Source organism: Puma concolor, chromosome E4 (genome assembly GCF_028749965.1).
Source record: "Puma concolor isolate L17-30 chromosome E4, mPumCon1.1.hap2, whole genome shotgun sequence".
NCBI classification, from domain to species: domain Eukaryota; kingdom Metazoa; phylum Chordata; class Mammalia; order Carnivora; family Felidae; genus Puma; species Puma concolor.
In genome coordinates, this window is record NC_141683.1 from 37,478,477 (window position 1) to 37,501,056 (window position 22,580).

General features: G+C 41.8%; 1 protein-coding gene across 6 annotated transcripts in view; it reads left to right on the forward strand.

Moving 5' to 3' along the window:
- HHAT (hedgehog acyltransferase) overlaps positions 1 to 22,580 on the forward strand; it is a 319,096-nt gene that overhangs the window by 81,012 nt on the left and 215,504 nt on the right. For all 6 annotated transcript variants that reach the window (XM_086693680.1, XM_086693681.1, XM_025921102.2 and 3 more), the window contains 2 exons: positions 2,083 to 2,292; positions 10,242 to 10,413. In XM_086693680.1, the coding sequence (XP_086549806.1) occupies positions 2,083 to 2,292; positions 10,242 to 10,413 (382 nt within the window). The remainder of the gene's footprint in view (positions 1 to 2,082; positions 2,293 to 10,241; positions 10,414 to 22,580) is intronic.

Sequence of the window (22,580 nt, forward strand, 5' to 3'; positions counted from 1 at the left end):
GGAACAGAGGGTAAGGAGCAACAGGAAAAGAAAGCAATAGTCTTCTATGCATTTAACAAAAAAATCATCTGTAGAGTGCTCTACAATTTATGGGGAACTTCCACATGCCTCATCTCATGCAGTACCCATGATAGTCCCTGCAACAGATAAGGAAGGTATTTTCCTTGCACAGAAAACCTTGGGAAGTTTTGATATTCTTTCTTTAGTCATTGAGGCACTGAAAGTCTTGTGGTATCGTGGTATCCTTACTCTTGTTCACACGATCATTCATCCATTGGCTTAGGTGATAGCACTTACGCACTGTGGGTCGGCACAGTTGCAGGAAAGATGAGCCAGTGGATGACTTGGTTCCGTGTCTCTTCTAGTAGCTGTGTTTCCTACTCTTGAAACTGGAGGCAGTCATTTAACCTGAGTCTCAATTTCATCATTTTCAAAGTGGAAGTAGTATGTGCTCTATCTTCCACGTGGAGTTTCTCTGAGCATCTGATAACATGATATATGTTGAGTGATTTTGTAAAAACTGTAGCATTTTGAAAATTCAGTGGCATTTCCTGTTATGCTATTTTAATTTTTCTCACCAACGGATTGGGGCTAACACTTTAAGCACATATGTCAAAATCTGGACTTGTGAGAGAAAGGGTAGTGTCTCCATCTTAACAAAAGAGACTTCCCACAATGATTAACTAGGTGATCATTTAAATACATGGGTTTAAAAATAGATCTGCAATAAAAATAATTCACACCTAACTTTTTGGGGACCTGGCAAATGTACAAAACAGACTCTAATCATAATTATCATTTGTGTGGCAATGGTTAGCATCAGTTATGGATGTTGGTAGTGACTAAACATTCTATTTATTATGCAGACTAGAGGTTTGAAAAATACTGCCCAAGGGAAAGAAATGAGCAGAAGCTACTTGCTTTGGGTTTCCATGCTTTTTTATTAAAAAAAAAAATTTTTTAATGTTTAATTTTGAGAGAGAGACACAGAGAACGAGCAGGGGAGGGGCAGAGAGAGAGAGACACAGAATCGGAAGCAGGCTCCAGGCTCTGAGCTGTCAGCACAGAGCCTGAGGCGGGGCTCAAACCCGTGAACCTGAGCCGATCATGACCTGAGCCAAAGTCGGACGCTTAACTGCTTAACCCACCGAGCCACTCAGGAGCCCTGGGTTTCCATGCTTGCACTTGCAGTTCTCCTAGTCTTTCTCAGTGGCTGCTGAAGGCTCAGACATGCAATAGAAACTCTTCACTGGTTTGGTTTTTCCAAAACTGGTTGGTTTTTCTGTGTAAAGTTGTAAAAGTCCTCCCATGGATCACATTAACTATTCCTTTCTTTGTCCCCCATTATATCTTGTCTGTATTCTCATAACTTGTTCTTCTCATTAAAAAGGCAATATATATAATGGCAAATATAAAAACATAAAGATTATAAAATGATCCAAATTTTACTCCACCTAGTACTGTTAAGATTGTACCGCATTTGCTTCTTGTCTTTTATTTCATACATCTTTTAGTACATGCTTGTTATGTCTTATCTCGTGCTGCATTGTAATTATATACTTACATGCCTATCTGCTGTGTGGGAATTTAGACACCTCGAGGGCAAGGACTATTTTTCTTGACTGTGTTTCTAAAGCTTATTTGGCAAATAGTTCTCAACTACACGTGGAGCCAGATTAACAGAAGAGCAAAAGGAAAAATCTGTTGAACACAGGAATCCCATGTGACATTTATAAGCCTCTCTTTGCCTTCAGTATTGTTGGAAGAACTGTCCAAGTATCCACTGGCTGTAGCTCATCTCCATGTCCCCCACTGGATGAATCTGATGCATATCTGGGCAAACTCTCATCACCGCGCACGAGGCCTAACGCTAAGTAGATGAGCGGTGTTGGAGACGCTCTTCCGCCCACTGCTCATTAACTCCTGGTTTCCATTCCCACTGAGATCTACCTGCTTCCCAGTGGTGGAGAAACCCCCTGTATGGTACAGCTGCTCTCTCTGTGGAAGCAGTCTCCTTCCCAGGGGACCGGGTGGCATCCCTCCTTGACACTCCAGAGTTGTCCTCTTCTTGTGACTTTGCAGAGAGGGTGGTACCAGACGGAGAACGAGTACTACTTGCTGCAGTTCACGCTGACCGTGCGTTGCCTGTACTACACCAGCTTCAGCCTCGAGTTCTGCTGGCAGGAGACTGAGAACAGCTTCTACTCCTTTCCCTGGCTGGCGGCCTACGTCTTCTATTACCCTGTCTTCCACAACGGGCCCATCCTCAGCTTCCCAGAGTTCATCACCCAGGTAGAGCCCGTGGGGGGACTGGATTGGTACTCCGTCCTTGTTGGCCATGGCCATCCGTGAGACTCCTGAGGCTTTTCATTCTGGGGTGCCCACAAATTTAAGACACGTTTCTGTTGTGACTTCTTAGGTAACAAATGAAATACTTAGGAGAAATAAGTATTTGAAATACAGATCAGCCTGTCTCTGGGGCATGTTGGCTCTAGGATCCCCCCACCCTGACTCTTCAGTGGGTGCTGGCAACCAGGATTAGTAACTGGGCACAGAAAGGAACTTAGGGGTGGGTATCCACTGCCAGGAAGTCCCAGGGAAAGACAAAAGTGGATTCTGGTGGTCGTACTTAGAAAAGTAGAAAGAGATACTATCTATGCTGTTGGTTGGAAAATATCATGTTCTTCTTTATTGTCACAAACTGCTTATGAAGTAACTGCCATCGCCTGGGAATTGTTCAGGGGGGCCTAGATGAGCCAACAGAGTGCAGGTAGAGAGAGTTTCAAGGTAACAGTGTGTTTTTGGGTCCAAGTGCCTGTTTCTGTCCAGGACCCAGCTTCCCTACAGCTTTGTCTGAAGCTCCCATCAAGCTATCTATGTCATTCCCATCTCATTTTCCCTCCTACTTTGAATTTTTGTTTTCATTCTATAGCTAGCCTCATGGAACATGTTCATGAAGTTAATAAAAATTTAGTAATTGATAATACCTAAAGCCTGTGTTTCTCAAGGGACATTCCTACCTCCTGTCACCAAAACAATCTTGATGGAGGTGAGAATATTAATACATATGTCCACATGTACATGCACACGCAGTACAACTCATGTACACATAAAACACAGCACATGCACACGCACACATGTACACATACACATGCCTGGAAATGGGCTCAAAGTGCAGGGCCAGCAGCAGTGTTGCATATTTCCAAAGGCGAGCATGTCAGATGCCCCCTGGAAAAATAGCAGGGTTCTTAAAAATCTCGTATTCTGTCTTAAAAAATCCCCTGAAGTTATTCTTGTACTCAAAAGTGTACTTCTGCATTATAACAACAATGTACAGTTTTAAAATTGCCAGTTAAATTATTTAACTTTTTTTTCTCCATAAGTCTTCAAGTGAAGTGGATATTCCAGGCAGATACATGTTTGGCATATGGTTTCTCATACCTCAGTTTGGGTTACATAGGATCATTCTTCTGTCATGAAGTATTTGAAGATTGTGTTTGAAAATTATGTTTAAAATGATTGTGTGAAAGATAGGTGGTTAGTGATGGCAGCTGATCTTCTAGCTCCGTGGTTCCCAAAGTGTGGTCTTTGGATTAGCAGCAGGAGGAGGAACACCTGGGAACTTGTTAGAAATGCGGATTCTTGGGCCCCACCTCAGATCTGATTCAGACATTTTGGGGGTGGGGCCCAGCAATGGGATTTAATGGGCCTTCAGGTGATTCTGATGCCTGCTGGTGGTTGAGGGGTTGAACTGTCCTAAGTTCCTCAGTAGAGTTGGGGGCCAGAGGGTGGGGGTGACCAAGTGCAGTGTGGGTTCAGGCCCTCCAGGTTTCATCCTGTAGGGACTCTGGTTGCATCTTTGTCTTACCCCTCTTTTTTCATTCCTTTCAAAATGGTAGCACTTGCTAAAACCAGGAAACTCAGAAGGCAAATTGAAACATTTCTGTACGATCTGGGAAGATGCATAGGAAAGTCGGTGTAGAAATGGCAAAATGTTTAGTAAGCTGCAGGACAAGTAAAAGCAGCCGAGAGGTTTCTGCGGTTACAGAAGGTCTTATGGGGCACTTACCTTCTTTGAGAGAAATGTGTCTCAAAGGGGAGCAGTTAACCAGGAAGCTAAAGCTAGTAGTGAAAGAATTCTTTCAGGGGGGCCAAGAAGGAAGGGACTGCACTCCCAAGAGTGGGAGGAGGAAAGCCAACTGGAAGACCTTGTAAGCAACGTTTGTGTGAGTGAATGAATAAATGTCACCTAAAATGATAATACTGACTGACATGGTTCTTACGTGGTCAGGTCAGAGAGAGCCAGAGAATGAGGCTGTGCCACCAGGGGGCAGCGGAGCCCCATTGTGGAAACCAACTGGAAGGGCAAACTCTGGTTGGTAAAATGACAGTATTAGGCACACCCTGGGGAGAATGTATCTTTCACCCAGTTTGTTTGTGTGTAAATTGCATACACAAGATGAGGGAAGCATAGAAGAGGTGTCCTCTGTGAGGTAAGGCATGTGAGATTTGCACACTGATCGTGAGCAGATAAAAATCTGCCTGTTAAGAGGCTGCAGGGCCTTGACTTGAAGGCCCTCTCAGATGGCATTTGCAGTTTCAGGAACATATGCCCTGTTTATTTTTCTTCTGTGGCTGGGGGCAGGTTAACAAGCAGAGGCACTTTCACACAAGGCTTGTTTATTCACTTAGCTTGGAGCCTGGGGTCCCCACATCTTTCCCTGAGCAGGTGGAATTGTGCAGGGGGTGGGGGGGGGCTGGTGTGGGGCAGGACAGTGAGTCTGAGTGTGGTAGGGCCAGGGGGCTTTTCCTTGCTGAGGGCTGTGCTCCCCCCGCCTCCAGGGGAGCATGATGGTTAAGAGCAAAGACCCTGGAGCCCAACCCTACTGTTACAGGGTTTGAATTCCTGCTTCTCTTTGGCTAGGGAGCATTTGGTGAATTGCTTACCTTGTTTGTGACTCAGTTTCCTTATCAGTGAAATAGGAAGAATAATAGTATCTCCCTCATAGGATTGTTCTCAGGATCAAATGATTTTGTATAGGTAACATGGCTTAACGTGTAAACACTGTGAAGTATTAATGATTACTGTTATTGTTGTCATTAGCCGAAAGCGTGTGACAATTCTGGGGTAGGTTGTTGGAGGAGGTCTTGGAGAGGATGTGATTGCTGGTTGACCCACAAGCTGAACCTAGGCAGTCAGAGCTCCTCACCCCTTCCCCTGTCCTTAGAATGTACAATTGGCCTACCATTCCCCACTAGGAGCTGTTTCTGGGACATAGACTTGAGAATAGGGTGTCATTGAGACCCTCTGGACTGAATATGTGACTTAACCTAGTTAAGGCCTCTGTATAAACTTTTAAGATTTGGTAGGCAGGTGTGGAGTTCTTGCAGCCACCACAGCCCAGCCTTGTATAGAAGTTCCTCTGCTTATTACACTGGCCACCTACCAATCTGGAGTGGCCTGCCTCTTTCTTCTGTCTCTCCATGCCCTCTGTGTATACGGGCCAGTTTTAGATTCTACCCCAGGAAGTTCCCAAGGTTGTGAACTAATACAGTTCAGCCCAGAACCAAGACTCTGGGTGACCTGTCACGTAGGTGGGCACAGCAGTGGGGGATTCTGGGCAGTGGCCATTCTTGGCCTTGGAAGAGGCCAGTTGTATTGACTCTGTCTCTTCGGGAGAGAGATGTAGGCAGTTGCCGCATGTACCGGGGTGGGCCCAGCCCTTGAGTGGCTGGGGCCTGTGAGAGCTGGGCAGGCGGGCAATGTCACAGACATGCTGCTCAGGGTTTGGGGCGGGCTCTGGCTCTAGAGGCCACTTGTTATAACACGGACTGAGCACTTGCTCTCAGCCAGGCCTGGCATGTGCCAGCTTCTTCATCACCAAGGCCACAGGCGGAGAGAGATACTGTTACCACTACTTTATAGATGGTAACACGGAAACAAAGAGAGGCTAAGAGAATGCAGATTGGGGTGGAAGGAGCACAGACGTGAGCCTTGCTGCCAGCTGGGCAGCCAGTCCCACAGGAGTTAGAGGATGCCGTGTGTCCCGGTGGACATCTGGGTCTGGAGGTCCTCGTCCTGTGGCAGCTGCACCAGCTGTAGGTACATCTGTTGTGACAGAGACCCCTGAAAACCCCTGGCCTGGTCTGGATGCCTGGGGAGGGGCAGGGCAGGGCTGATGACCGAATGCTTTGTTGGGAGTAGGGGGTGCAGTCTGTGACCATGGACTAGAGAGATGCCCTCCATTACAAAGGAATAAGACACCTGGCTACAGTGCCCTTGACCCAAGGGTAGAGGTTAGAGCAGATTTGGCACAGTCGAACATTGGCTCCAGGGAAGGCTTTTGTTTGGTGCTCTTAAACATATGTATTATTAGTGTGTGAAGGAAGAGAACCTTTCATCTTTGAGAACTGTCATCTTTAATCATCAGACTATCTTTGAAAGGCTTCAATATTCCTTTTTATGCAATTTGCATGAAATGAGGTTTTAAAATATAACATGTTTTAAAATGCATTTGGCAGATGAGTTAATTTGTATTTTTTAGTGGAGTCTTAACTAAAAATTCCCATTGATAGTGGTTTCCAATGGTCTTATGGTTGGCACCCCCCGAGGTTTGAGATTTCTGAAATGAAATGCTCGCACACAGGCAAGAGAGCAGCCCTGCTCATTAGGGGAGCTGTGTATGGCATGTCTTTTATTCCTGCTGGATCGGCAAGGGACAAATGCTGATTTTTTTTAAAAGGGAGTCAACTAGATTGAAGTTACAAATGGACTGCAATCATATGATTCTAAAGAAAGATGAATAACTTTTTTTTTAAGTACAAGCGAATAGAAGGAAACTGGATTGTTTTCCTTCTCCTGTATTCACTTGTACGATTAAGGAATTGACATTTCTGTTACTCGGAATGAGGAGGCATCTGGCATCAAAAAAGGGGGCATTGCAGAGAAGAGTCCAGCCCTTCTGGTCCAGTGGTGACACGTAATTATACCTTATTAAACCGGGTAGAGAAGTTTTGCCCTGAGGAGAATAGGTAAGCCATTATTGGGAAGCCAATCAGCCACAAAATGCACCTCATGTTTCTCCTTAATTATAGATATTTGTGTCATTTTAGACTGCACATTGTTTGGGGAAGCGAAGGCAGTCCTCTGAACTGACCTTGAACAGTGATTGCCTGGCGCTAAGAGGTGATTAGGTAGACATGTTTTCCTGACTGCCTGGCTGGTGGTGGGGGGGGGGCTCTGTGGGATGGGGCTGCACCCCTAGTGATGCTCTGAGACCTCAGGTGCGGGGCTGGTCTTCAGGGGACCTGTGCTAGGGTAGGCTTGCGCTTAGGGGCCTACAGGCCACATGCAGAGAGCTGCTTTTTTAGAATCTGGGGACATTTGGTTGTTTGAAGATTGTGTTCTGTCAACAATGCTTTTGAGGCCATTATCACATTCAGCCGGGGACTTGCTTCCCTCCAAGAGTGTGGCACCAAGAAAGGCCCACCTGTGCTCTGGAATGGTGTAGGTGCCTCTTCCTGTCTTAGCTCTGCTGATTGCCTTGAGTTGAACTCTTCTTCCAGCCTCCACAGACCAATGGACACTATGTTCATAATTGTTTCCTCAATTGCTGATGGTAATTAGATCAAAATGAATTTGCTTTAGAGAGCAGGAAAAGAATGAACAAAGAGGAACTCAGTACATAGGTACTGAGCAACAAGCAAGGTGGGAAGTTGAGAAATCAACAAGCAAGGTGGGAAGTTGAGAAATAAACATGGGTCTAGTGTAGGAGAGAGAGAGAATACTTACCCATAGAGGATTTCGGGCTGCCCAGGGGAGATCCTGAAGCTAGATGGTTTTTAGAAAGGTGAAGAAGTAGAGGACCTTGCCTCTACTTTGGTCATAAGCAGAGAGGACCAAAGTCTTCACAATATCGTGAAGTTCCATTACTTTTCCCCTTGATAATAAAAATAACCAATTGTTAAAAGCAACCCAAAAATCCTACCAAAAAGAGTACAGTCACTGTCGCCATTTTGGTATGTATCTTTCCAGTCTTTCATTATTTATACACATTGAAAAAAATTGTTTAACGGCTACATAATATATTGAGGTGCACTCATGCATTTTACCAACCTCCTACTCTTGGACATTTGAGTTATTTCCTTTTCTTCTCAATTCAATAATGTAGACATGAATGATTGGGCAGGTAGGCGTTTCTGCATTGGAGTTTTATCCATCCATTGGCCTACAGATCCATTGCGGCAGACTTTATGCAGTCTTGGAGAGCATGCACACTTATGGTATGCATTCAAATGAAAACCACCCTCAGTTTATGCCTGGTAAGGGACGTGCATTGGGTCACATAGTTCAGCTGTGGTTGCATTCGGCTGTGATCTGTATGGGTCTGCAAAGCCCTCATATGCCCAGTGTTCCTTCCTGGAAAACTCTTCCCAGGTGACCTGGTAGATCCCTCCCAGCAGTTACTGTTGGTTCTAACAAGGGAGGTTGGAATGGCTCGGCAAAATACCTTTCTAAGGCCATCTGTGGACAGGTAATGGAAAAAGGAAATTCCTGTTGGTTTGATCAATTTACATGGAAAATATTAAACCAATGAGCTTTCCTTGGTGCAGCTACCCAAGCAGATGGTGAAAGGGAGCACACCATTCGTGCAGGTTATTGTAATGCTCCTGAGGCAGCCAGAATTTCTTCAGCTGGCTTCTTGCTGTGGGAGGACAGTTTGCGGAAGTGGTAGAATGCATTGTCAAAGTGGAATAAAAATACCCACCCTGGTGTGCAGGTTCTCCCTCCTCTCTGAGGGCACTGCCTCTCACTCCTCCTGACTGTAGCGGGACTCCTTGTGCCTTTGATGTTCAAGGAGCCTGGAAGCCAAAGAGGCCCTAAGAATGGGCCTTACCTGTTTGTGTGGTGTCTTGAGCCCAAACCGTCAAAAGCTAAATCAAGCCCATTTCTTCTGCCAGCGAATGTTTGCAGATTCTACTTCATCATTTATGCATTAAATTCACCTCTGTATTACATAGCAGGCTTCAGTCTAATAAAATCTTGTCAGAGCAAGATCCAGAAATTGACCTGCTCTCTCTTGTTTTTGTACGTTTGTCTAGTGGTGTAAGTCTGAAATTGATGGACTTCACGCAAATTTTACAAGATGCTTCTGCCTTTCAGCATCTATTATGTATTTTAAACTATTGGGCGTCCCTAAGCAGCAGGCAATGGGGCAAGCAAGACCCAGAGCCTGGCTACTTTGACTCAATATGTCCACACATATTGAGTGAGCTCAGTAGTTTGTCGGTGACTCTGAACAATAAGAACTTCTTTCTCTTACCTTTGGTGTTTGGCTCTGAACTGTGTCCTAATTCTGCCCTGTAGCCAGTAGTCTGGGATGCCATGAGGGAAGAATGTGAAGAAAGGCAGTAGGAGGCACATCACTTATCAGATACTACCAATTTGCCAGTGCTTCTTATATGCCAGGTGTTATACTCAGTATCTCTTCTGTGTTACCATATTTAGTCATGACAGTTTTTTTTTTTTCACTTTATATATGAGGGAAACAAGCCTCAGGGAGATTAAGTAACCTGCTCAGGATCACACAGCTGTGTGGTTTGGGCTAGAATTGGATCCCAGTTCTGACTGTAAAGTCCATGTTCTTAAGTGTTACACTGCACTGCCTGCCGAGCCAGAGATTTGTCCCATGTAGTGTCCCTGTTTGCGTTTATTCTGCCTGTTTCAAAAACAACTTCAGGTAAGACGACACACCCACATCTCATTTTCTCCTTGTTGCCAGGTTCTGTGTCTCATTCTCCCTTTCTCTTACCAGTCCTGTGCCCCTTCCTGACTTGGCCTTACTTTTACCAGCCTTACATGTGGGTGGGTGATGGATGAAGACAGGCCGGTGACACCTGGGCCCAAAGAGACTCCAGAGTCCTGAGGAAGAGAGACTGTATCAGATCTTGCCCTCCACCCTGGCTTTTTGCAGGGCTGTTGCCAGGGATGGAGGGATGCAGAACCCATCTTGGTTCTTGGCTAGCTTGTTGGCCCCACCCTGTTCTTACTCTGGGACAGAGTTTTCGGTCTTGGGTGTGACTTTTTCACCTAAGAACAATGAATAACTAAACCAATCCTCTTTTAGTAGATATATGAATAAAATTTGTGAGAAGTATGCTAGAAACATTGTCTAGGGGACTATTTGAAAGATGCAAACAGTCCACACGCAATCTAATGACTTCTTTTGTTTTTACTTTAGATGCAGCAGCAAGAGTACTGCTCGCTGAAGTCCAGCCTTTCGGCCTTTGCCCTGGGGCTGGGTCGCCTCCTCTGCTATTGGTGGCTGGCAGAGCTGATGGTTCACCTCATGTACATGCACGCCATCTACAGCAGCGCCCCTCTCCTGAGGGCTGTCTCTTGTTGGACCTTAGGTAATTGTGGAAATGACTGTCGGGAGAACGAGCATCAAGAGTCAGCTTCAGAGTGAAGCTGGACCGGGGGCAGACGGGGTGTAGTTGCTTGAGCAAACGCTCTTTTTTTTTTTTTTTTTTGGTTTTTCAACCTTGTTCCTCTTGTGGCCAAGATGATGCATGTGTGAAGTGGCTGGTGGATGTGAGGGCCAGGCTTTTTGGTCTGGGAGCCGAGGATGGTAGGGATCCCTTTTCATCATGGAATCCTGCTAAGCTTGGCTGGGTCTGCATCTTCATGGTGTGGCCAGCACTGGACTTAACAGCGCGTAAGAGATGCGGGGGTGCAGGGGCAGCCTTTGAGTCCCTGCAAAGAGGTAATGCTCCAAGACTGAGTTGTCCTGTGGTATTCTTTGTGGTTCTTGTGTATGATAATAAAGAAACGAATACGAGCTTTAGAATCAGACAGACATGGATGTGAATCTCAGCTCCATGAACCACTAGTGGGCAGCCTTTGGCAGCTTACTAAACCTCTCCATAGCTTCATCTTAGGAGATGAGCAGACTTGCTTTTGCAGGTTTTTCTTCCCCTTACGTTGATTTATTTTTGAGAGAGAGAGAGAGCGAGAGAGTACGTGCATGAGTAGGGGAGGGGCAGAGAGAGAGGAAACAAAGAATCCCAAGCAGGCTCCACACTGTCAGTGCAGAGCCTGATGTGGGTCTCGATCTCACAAGAGAGATCATGACCTGATCCGAAGTCAAGAATCAGACGCTTAACTGACTGAGTCACCCAGGTGCCCCTGCAGGGTTGTTTTGAGGATTAAATAGAGCCATGCAGGTGAAGGGCTTAGCTCATAGTGTCTGGTAGGTAGAACGAATGGTGTGTGCCCATGTATGTCCCTCTATTGCCCCACCCCTTTTTTTTGTCTATGCAAGTAGGTGGAATGGAGGTGATTTCCTAAGCAGGGCACAATTTCTAGTATAGGACTTGTCTGTGGAGAAACCATTGTTCTTTAGTTCTCTGGTCAAAACAGCAGAGACCATGCCCCTTTCTGAACAAAATCTCATTTCCTTGTTTGCTCTCCTTTTAAGAACTCCTGTGGTAGCTGAATTAAGCCCTGTGGTCTGACCTCTAGCCTGTAGCTCCAATGGGAAATGTGTGATCTTCCAGCCAGATTAAGCCGCTCCCCACGGAGGGCAAGAGTACAAACCTGATGCCTTATCTCTTTGGTGATTTATAGATTTTTTAAAAAGTCTTGATTGTCCTTGGTATCCCACATGCTTAATCAGAATGTTTTCAAGGGAGATACGTTTTAGGGCTGGAAAAATACTGAGTTGTTTTAATTACAGTTTCTTTATTTCCCTCAAACATATCTTTTTTTATAGTTGGAGGGTAACTAATGTAAAGTTTTAATGATCTGCTTAGACAAACAGAATAGGATTAAATGTTGACATGCTAAATCAGATCCCAGTTGTACTGCATCCAAATTAAGACACTACCAGTTTGGGTGATTCTAACTGGGAATAACAGAAAGCACAACTCAAATTGGGGTTTAAACAAGGAAAAGCTGTTATCTCGATGGTCAGCACCAGGGGCGGTAAATCCAGGGACTCTGAAAAGTCATCACTGATTCATTTGGGGATCTGTCACTCGGCTTAAGAACTAACCAGATTCCTAGAAGCCCTTTGTTTACATCTGCAACCCATCACCTTCTGTCACCCTCTCCTGAGTTTTGGTTGTGTCATTCATTCCCCCTGTTTTTTTTTTGAACTGAAAAACAGAGACTTTATTTTTAGAGCGGTTTTAGGTTTATAGAAAAATGGAGAGGAAAGTACGGAGATGTCCAATGCATTCCCTGGCCCTCACACGTGCACAGCCTCCACGACTACCAACGTCTCCACTGGGGCAGTGTGTTTGTTACAGCTGATGGACCTACATCCATGCATCATTATCACCTGAAATCTATCATTTATATTAGGATTAACTCTTGGAGTTTGTGGTACAGTTTCTGGGTTTTGACAGATGTATAATGACATGTATCCACCACTGTAAGGTCACAGAGTAGTTTCACAGCCCTGAAAATCCTTGGTGTTCTTTCTTCTCATCCCTTCCTCCCTTCTAACCCCCAGAAACCACTGATCTTTTTATCATCTCCGTAGTTTTGCCTTTTTCAGAATGTCGTGTAATTGGAAACATACAGTATGGAGCTTTTTCAGATTGACATCTTTCACTTAGCACTATTATGCATTTAAGGTTCCTTCATGTCTTTTCATGGCATGATAGCTCATTTATTTGTAGTGCTGAGTAATCCATTGTCTAGATGTACCACAGTTTGCCCACTGAAAGACCTCTTAGTTGCTTCTAAGTTTTATAATTAGGAGTAAGTGTGCTACAAACATTCGTGTGCATGTTTTTGTGGGGATACAAGTTTTAAACTCCTTTGGATAGAGACTAAGGAGTGCAATTGCTGGATTGGATGGTAAAGAGTGTATTCAGTTTTGTAAGAAACTGCCAAACTGTTTTCCAAAGTGGCTGTATCATTTTGCATTGTCACCAGCAATGAATGAGTTCCTATTACTCTGTGTTCTTGTCAGCCTTTGGTGTTGTCAGTGTTTTGTATTTTGGCTACTCTAATAGCTATAGAGTAGTATTTCACTCGTTTTAATTTGCAGTTCTCCAGTGACATTTGACATAGAGCATCTTTTTCCCCATCAACAACATATCCTTTCATGATGTCTGTTAAGGTCTTTTGCCTTTTTTTAAATGGATTTTCATTTTTTTTATTGTTGATTTTTAATGGTTCTTCATGTACTTTAGATAACAGTCCTTTATCAGACAGATGTTTTGCAAATATTTTCTCCTAGTCTGTGGCTTGTCTTCTCATTCTATTGGCAGTGTCTTTCACAGAACAATAGTTAAAAAATTCAGTAAGTTCAGCTTATCAACTCTTTCTGTCATGGATTATGCCCTTAGTGTTGTATCTAAGAAGTCATTGCCACATCCAAGGTCATCTAGATTTTCTCTTATGGTATCTTCCCGGAGTTTTATAGTTTTGCACTTTACAGTTAGATCTATACTCCATTTTCAGTTAGTTTTTGTGAAGGGTGGAAAGTCTGTGTTTAGATTTTTTTTTCCATGTGGATGTTCCAGTACCATTTATTTATTTAGTTAGTTTTCTTTATTTTTGAGAGGCAGAGAGAGAGACAGAGCACGTGTGGGGGAGGGGAAGAGAGAGACGGACATACAGAATCTGAAGCAGGCTCCAGGCTCTGAGCTGTCAGCACAGAGCCCGATGAGGGACCCGAACTCACAAACTGTGAGATCATGACCTGAGCTGAAGTCGGACGCTCAACTGACTGAGCCATCCAGGTGCCCTCCAGTACCATTTATTGAGACTAACTTTGCTCACATTGTATTGCCTTTGCTCCTTTGTTAAAGGTTGATTGCGTGTATTTATGGGGGTCTCCTCGGTTTTATTGATCTTTTTGTTCTTTTGCGGGTGTCACACTGTCCTGATTACTGTAGCTTTACAGTAAGTCTTGAAGTCAGATAGTGTCAGTCCTCTTTCAATATTGTGTTAGCTATTCTGTGTCTTTTATCTCTCCATACAAACTTTAGAATCTGTTGATATCCACAAAATAACTTGATGGGATTTTGAATTGGATTGCCTTGAATAGATCAATTAGGGAAAAACTGGTATCTTGACAATATTGAATCAATGAGCATGGAAATACCTCTCCATTTAATTAGTTCTTTTTTGATTTGTGTAACATGTTTTATAGTTTTCCTTTTATATAACTTGTACATATTTTGTTAAATTATACCTAAATATTTTTTGTGCTAATGTATATGGTATTGTTTTTAATTTCAAATTCCATGTGTTCATTGCTGGTATCTAGGGAAGTGGTTGACTTTGGTATATTAGCCTTGTATCCTGAAGCCTTGCTACTATTGCTTATTTGTTCCAGGAGGTTTTATTGTTGTTGTTGACTCTTTGGAATTTTCTACGTAGACAATCATGTAACCTCCTTCCCAAAATACATGCTTTTTTTTTAAATGTTTTTTTTTTTTTTCAACGTTTATTTATTTATTTTGGGACAGAGAGAGACAGAGCATGAACGGGGGAGGGGCAGAGAGAGAGGGAGACACAGAATGGGAAATAGGCTCCAGGGTCTGAGCCATCAGCCCAGAGCCTGACGCGGGGCTCGAACTCACGGACCGCGAGATCGTGACCTGGCTGAAGTCGGACGCTTAACCGACTGCGCCACCCAGGCGCCCCTCAAAATACATGCTTTTTATTTCATTTCTTCTCTTATTGCATTAGCTGGGACTTCCAGTATGATGTTGAAAAGGAGTGATCAGAGGGGACATGCTTGCCTTTTTCCTGATCTTAATGGGGAAGCTTCTGGTTTTTCACCATTAAGTATGATGTTAGCTGTAGGTTTTTTGCAGATGCTTTTTATTGAGTTGAGTAAATTCCCCTCTATTCCTAGTTTGCTGAGAGGTTTTATCATGAATGGGTGTTGGACTTTGTCATATGCTTCCCCCCCCCCCCCCCCCCCCGGTCTGTTGATGTGATGGATTATATTAATCAGTTTTCAGACATTGAACCAGCCTTGCATAGTTGGGATAAATCTCACTTGTCATGGTGTATAATTGTTTTTATACATTATTGGATTTGGTTTGCTAATTCTTTTTATTACAATATTATTGACTATATTCCCTATCGTATAGTTTACCTGTGACTTATTTAGTAACTGAAATTTTGTACCTCTTGATCCTCTGATTTGCTAATATGTTGAGGATTTGTGCATCTGTGTTCATGAAGACATACTGGTCTATAGTTTTCTTGTAATGTCTTTGTCTGAGTTTGGTATTAGGGTAATGCTGGCCTCCTAGAATGAGTTAAGAAGTATTCCCTCAAATTATGTCTTCTGGAAGAGATTGTAGTATTGGTATACTTTCTTCCTTAAATGTTTTTTGTCTTGGAAGGTTATTAATTATTGATTCAATTTTTTAAATAGATATAAGCCTATTCTGTTTCTTTGTGAGTTGGCAGATTGTATCTTTTAAGGAATTGGTTCTTTTTATCTAAGTTATTGAATTTATGGGCATAGAGTTATTCATAATATTCCCTTATTATCCTTTTCATGTTCCTGGACTCTGTAGTGATATCTTCACTTTTATTCTCGTATTAGTAATGTATGTCTTCTCTCCTTTTTTTCTTAACCTAGCTAGTGACTTACTGATTTTATCGATCAAAGAGCTAGCTTTTGGTTTTGTTGACATTTTTGTATTAATTTCCTATTTTTAATTTCATTGATGTCTGCTCTAATTTTTATTCTTTCTTCTGCTTACTTTGTATTTCATTTGCTCTTTTTCTAGTTTCCTAAGATGGACACGTAAATTATTGATTATAGATCTTCTCTTCTAACATATACATTTAATGTTATAAATTTCTCTCTAAGCACTGTTTGCTGCATCCCATAAATTTTGATAAATTGTATTTTCATTTTTGTTTAGTTCAAAATATGTTTTAATTTTCTCGAGATTTCTGTGAACCATGTGTTATTTATAAGTGAGTTTAATCTCCAAGTATTTTCCCCAGCTATCACTAGTATTGATTTCTAGTTTAATTCCATTATAGTCTAAGAAAAGATATTGTATGATTTCTATTCTTTTAAATTTATTTAGGTGTGTTTTATAGCCCAGCATATGATCTGTCCTGGTGAATGTTCCATGTGAGCTTGAGAAGAATGTGTATTCTGTTGTTGGATGAAGTATCTATAGATGTCAATTCTGTCCAGTTGACTGATGGTACTGTTCAACTATGTCTTAACTGATTTTCTGCCTGCTGGATCTGCCCATTTTTTTTTTAATTAAAAAAATGAAAAAAAAAATTTTTTAGTGTTTATTTTTGAGAGAGAGCAAGCGAGCGAGCAGGGGAGAGGCAGAGAGTGAGACACACACAGAATCTGAAGTAGGCTCCAGGCTCCAAGCCATTAGCACAGAGCCCAACATGGGGCTCAAACTCACAAACTGTAAGATCATGACCTGAGCCGAAGTCGGATGCCCAACCGACTGAACCACCCAAGCACCCCTGGATCTGCCCATTTCTAATAAAGGGGTGTTGAAATATCCAACTGTAATAATGAATTTGGCTGTTTCTCTTTGCAGTGCTATCAGTTTTTGCCTCATGTATTTTGATCCTCTGTTGTTCAGTACATACACATTGAGGATTATTATGTCTTCTTAAAGAAGTGACTCTTTTATTGTTATGTAGTGTCCCTCTTTATCCATGATAATTTTCTTTCCTTGGGGGTTTAATGTGTCTGAAAATTAACCAAGCTACTGTGGCTTTCCTTTGATTAATGTTAACATGGTATATCTTTCTCTATCCCTTTGCTTGTAATCTAAATGTGTCTTTATATTTAGACCGGGTTTACTTTAGACAGTATATAGTTGGGTCTTGTTTTTTGATTCATTCTGACAATCTTTGTATTTTATTTGGTGTATTTAGACCATTGGCATTTAAAGTGATTACTGATATAATTGGGTTAATAACTTCCATGTTCTTAATGTTGTCTATTCATTGCTCTTTTCTTGTTTTTTTTTTTTTTTCCTATTATTGCATGTCATTCTTTTTCTGCCTTTTGTGGTTTTGAGAATTTTTATCATTACATTTTCTTTTTTCTTAGCATATCCGATATACTTCTTTTTAACTTTTTAGTAGTTGCTCTAGAGTTGGCAGTATACATTTACAACTAACCCAAGACCACTTTCAGGTAATACTATATCCACTTCATGGTAGTACAAGTACCTTATGACAAAATATTTCTAATTCCTCCCTCTCATCACTTGTATAATTGCTGTCATTCATTTCATGTATATAAACTGTAGTCATACATTGTTGCTTTTGTTTTGAACAGAATCTTATCTCTTAGAATAAGTAAAGATAAAATAAAAACTTATCTATCTTTGCTCTTCCTTTTCTATGTTTTTATTTTTAAATGCTTATTTATTTTTGAAAGAGTGCACACACACATGTGCGCATGTGTGCAAGGGAGGGGAAGAGAGAGGGAGACAAAGGATCTTAAGTGGGCTCTTCACTGACAGCAGAGAGCCTGATGTGGGGCTCAAACCCACGAGCTGTGAGATCTTGATCTGAGCTGAAGTCAGATGCTTAACCAACTGAGCCACCCGGGTACCTCAACTCTTCCTTTTTTAAAATGTAGATGTGAGTTTCTGATCTATGTTATTTTTATTTTCTCTGAAGAACTTTTTAAAACACTTATTGCAAGACAAATCTACCAGAAACAAGTTCCACCATTTTTGTTTATCTGAGGAAGTCTTTATTTTTCATTCACTTTTGAAGGATCATTTTGCAGGATACAGAATTCTAGGTTGGTATTTTTTTTTTCTCTCAATACTTTAAACATTATACTGTCTTCATACTTGCATGGTTTCCAACGAGAAGTTGGATGTCACTCTTCCCTTTGTTCCTCTACAGGTTAGGTTCCCCACCCTCCTCTGCATTTATATTTGATCTTCTGCAGTTTGAGTATGATATGCCTAGGTGTAGTTTTGGGGGACATTTATTCTGTTTGGTGTTCTGTGAGCTTCCTGGATCTTTGGTTTGGTGTCTGTCTTTAATTTGGGGAAATTCTGGGGCACCTGGGTGGCTCATTTGGTTAAACATCCAACTCTTGTTTTCAGCTCAGGTCCTTAGCTGTATCCAGTCTGTTAATGTGCCCATTAAAGGCACTCTTCATTTCTGTTAGTATTTTTGATGTCTGGCATTTCTTTTTGATTCTTAGCATTTCCATCTTTCTGCTTACGTTACCAATCTGTTCTTGCATACTGGCTACTTTTTCCATTAGAGTTCTGAGTGTATTAATCATGGTTGTTTTAAATTCCTGATCTGATAATTCTAACATCCCTGCCATAACTGAGTCTGGTTCTGATGCTTTCTCAGTGTCTTTAAACTGTGGGGTATTGATTGATGGATTGATTGCTTTTTAGTATGCCTTGTAAATTTTTTGAAAGGTGGACATAATGTAGTGAGTAAAAAGAACTTCAGTAAAGGCCTTTAGTAATAATAATGGTAAGGTGTTGGGAAGGGGAAGTGTTCTGTAGTTCTGTGATTAGGTCTCAGTCTTTTATAAGCCTTGTCCCTGTGCTGTGAATTTCACAAATGATTTTTTTTTTTTTTAACCCCTCAACCCTCTTAGCTAGTGTAGGATGGCTAGAGGGGACTGGAGTTGGGTGTTTCTCTTCCCTTCATGTAGAAGACCAAAGCAGACTAGAATTGAGTATTTTCTATCTCCTGGGTTGGTTAGGCTTTGATAAAACCCCAATAGGTTAGGATATGGTAAAATAGTTTGTCTGGAGGGCAAGCCTTGTTAAGAAGAATGGAATGCTCTGGTGTATTTCCAGATGTTTATTTTACCCCTCTCCCTGCCAGGAGCATGGGGGATTTTTCTCTAATCTCCATCCTGAGAGTGTGGTAGAACTCCTGGACATAAAGCTCACAAAAGTGCAGGGGCCTCCCTATGACTTTATTCCCCTGTGGTTTTTAACTCTCAGACTTTTCCACACTGAGCCTCCAGCAGTATCATTTACAGTCCAGATTTTCACACCCCTGTACCTGTTCCCATAGGGATTTCTGCTCCAGTAAGTTGTGATTCTCTGGGTACACCTGTCTCCATGTTTTGGGGCAGCCATTTGCCCTGTGACCTCACTTCTCTGATCCACCTAAGAATATTTGTAATTATCAGTTTGTTTAGCTTTTTATTTTTTACTAGGGTGCAGTGATGACTTCTTTGCTCTTTACATGCTGGACCAGAAACCAGAAATCTATTCCCTTCCTTTTCATTATAGTTTTACCACAGTTAAATCTCTAAAATTGCATATTTTAAGAAATCTTCATATAAAAATTCATACTTGGTGTGTTATTCTGTGACTTGACTTCTTTGCCTAAAAGTGTGTTTTTGAGACTCATCATGTTGATACATGTTACCATAGGTAGCGTTTTCACTGTTGTATAGCATGCCAGTGTATGCATATACTACAAATTATTTGTCTACTCTATTAATAGAAGGATATTTGAATTTATCCCAGGGTTTTGCTATTATGCATAATGCTGTTTCTGTAGATTTCTTGGCAACGAAAGTAGCTTTCAAATTCTTTGGCCCATAGTAAGAAATGCCTTTTGCATTACAGGTGTGTGTGTGTGTGTGTGTGTGTGTGTGTGTGTGTGTGTGTGTGTGTACTGCATCTTTATTCATTCATCTATCAGTGGACACTTAGGTTGCTTCCATATTTTGGGTATTGTAAATAATGCTGCAGTGAACATGGGGTGCATATATCTTTTTGAATTAGTATTTTCATTTTTTTTGGTTAAATACACAGTAGTGGAATTGCTGGATTGTATGGTATTGACATTTAATTTTGAAAATGTGGTGTGAATTAGATCTCATAGCTTTAATTTGCATTTCCTTGATTACTAATGAATTTGAGCATCTTTTAGTAGTTTATAAGACTTTAGTATATCATTTTCAGCAAAAATGCCTATTGATAACTTTTGCCCATTTTTCCAGTGGGATTTTTGTGTTTTTCTCATGAATCCAAAGGACTTATTTATTACTGTGTTTTCCCAGTTATATGTGCTTTTGAAAATATGAATATCTTCTGGTTTGTGGTTTGACTTTTGAATTTTTATCTTTTGATGAACAGAATTTATTTTAATGTAGCTGAATTTATGAATTTTACTTTATGGTTGTCACACTTTGGAGAGTTAAAAAAAAATTTTCCCGACCCTCAGGTCATAAAGACATTTGCCTGTGAGACCTTTCATTATTATAGAAACAGTACATGTGCATTGCAGAAACACCCCACCAACCTTTCTCCTCTGATGTCTAATGGCCATAATGGGTGCTATATGCCCACATTGTAATTAGCCTTGTGCAAAGGGAATAGGTGTCCCATGATTGGTTTACGATTAGAAATTTCTTCCAGGTCACCGTGAGAGGGGAGGTAGGAGGGAGTTTGAACACTTGAACAAAATTGCATTTTCAATGGCAAGGATTGTGGGAGGGTTTGTTTGGTGGGCAGCCAGTAATGTTTGCTTCTGAGTAGGAAGTAGAGAACAGTGTCTTGGAGATTTCTTCTCAAACAGAAAGTTCTGAAAGTTAGTGTGAGACAGCCAGGAAAATAAGATCTCAATTTTTTATAATTGATATTTCATGTCACTCTTAAAGCAATTTAGCTTTTATGATTTGCAGAGTGGCATAAATCCCATTTTACATTTCTGTTTCACACTGCTAGTCTTGTTGTGATTATCAGTTAGTAACCCCTTTCATTCTCTAATGTGTCCTTATAGTGTCACCTTAGTGATAACCTTTTCTTGGACAACCGGTATTCAGACTCCATTTGAATTTGAATTCTGACTTAAAACAGGAAAGTCTTCATATCAACCCTCTCCAACTTGAAAGTAACTTTTACTCTCAATACCCTTAGCACTGGAGTATTTATTATTTGAGCTATGTCCTATTAATTAATTAATGTCCTATTGTTGCTCCATTCAGTAAGTATTTATTAAGTGCCATGCATTAGACTTGGTTGGAGGGTTGCAAAGGTGAATGAGATACAGATTTTGTTCTCCAGAAGCTTATTCTAGTGAAGTCATACATGAAGATCATTGTTTTCTCTTTTTCTTTTTTTAAAGTTTACTTATTTTTGAGAGAGAGAGAGAGAGACAGAGACAGACAGACACAGACGCTGAGAGAGAATCCCAAGCAAGCTTTGTAGTAGTGTGGAGCCTGACATGGGGGCTCAAACCCATGAACCATGAGATCATGACCTGAGCCAAAACCAAGAATCAGACGCTTAACTGGCTGAGCCATCCAGGTGCCCAAGAACATTGTTTTCTTACTGCATATACAGTTTTATAGTACTGAGACAGATGTCTGTATGGATTCAGTGGGGCAGAGGGTACAAAAGAGGATGGGGTTACTCTTCACCTCCTGCTACCTCTGGAAATAGGGGTGAGTCGCAAAGGTTTTGTAGAGGGGCTCATGCTTCAGTTGATTCTTAAAATGGACGGGCAGGGCTGAGGGGGAAGGCTTGGGGCTGCAGCATACACAAAGGTCCTGCTTGGTATGGGTTACTGTGGTGCACTTGGGACTGTAAACTGTAAGTGGAGCTGGATGTGAGTCTCACATATAGTGAGAGATTCTTCCGGAAAGATAGGGGTTTTTTAATGGATAACTTGGAACAATGCTAAGGACGATATACTTTACCATTTAGGCGATAGGATGCCATGGAAGTAATTTAACTACTTTGGGCATTTTAAATACTCAAACTGTGAAAACCATCAAGTGTTTAAGCAGAGAGGAAACAGAATGAGAATTGGGGTTTAGAATATCATTTTGCCTGCAGTGCAGGATATGAATCAGGGCGGAGTAAGACTGTAAATAGGAAAATCGGTTAGAATGTGGTCCATCTCTTCATTCAACAAATGTGAAAGAGCCAGAGGGCATTTTACATGACAGACTGTTAGTTAACCAGGAGCAAGACGGTCAGGACTTGAATGGAGCAGGGGGCTGAAGAAGAAGAAGGTGAAAGTGAGGAAAGAGAAAGATGGAAGTAAGGTCAGTGGTGTCTCCTCACCATTGTGAAAGGGAGGTGGCAGAGGGACGAGTCTAGAGAGTTTAGAGTTGAGGTGATGACTGACACTTGCGTTCACCAGTAGCCAGGGATACAGGAGGACGAGGAGCAGGTTTTAGGGAAGAATGAAGAGTCCAGTTTTTGACAAGTTGAGTTTAAAATGGAACATCGAGGCAGAGACATCTCTGCTACAGTTAGCTAGATGGCACTGGAGCTCAGGAGAGGGACTGGGGATGAGACAGATCCTTGAAACCCATCACATGTAGCGTTCCTGGGTATGAAGGGACTAGCAAATGTGTCGAGTGAGGAAAAAAAAAGGAGGGTCGTGGATAGAACTTGAGGAAATGCCAGCAATTAAGAGACAGGCAGAAAAGGAGGTGCCAGCAACAGATGAGAAGGAATAGTAACCAGTGCAGGAGGAAGCAGATGGTTTTGTGAAAGTTTCAAGAAGAAAAGGATGCTCAGTTTATCAGAAATTGAAGAGAGGCCGGGGAAGAAGGGACAAAAGAGAGTCTGTTTCGTTT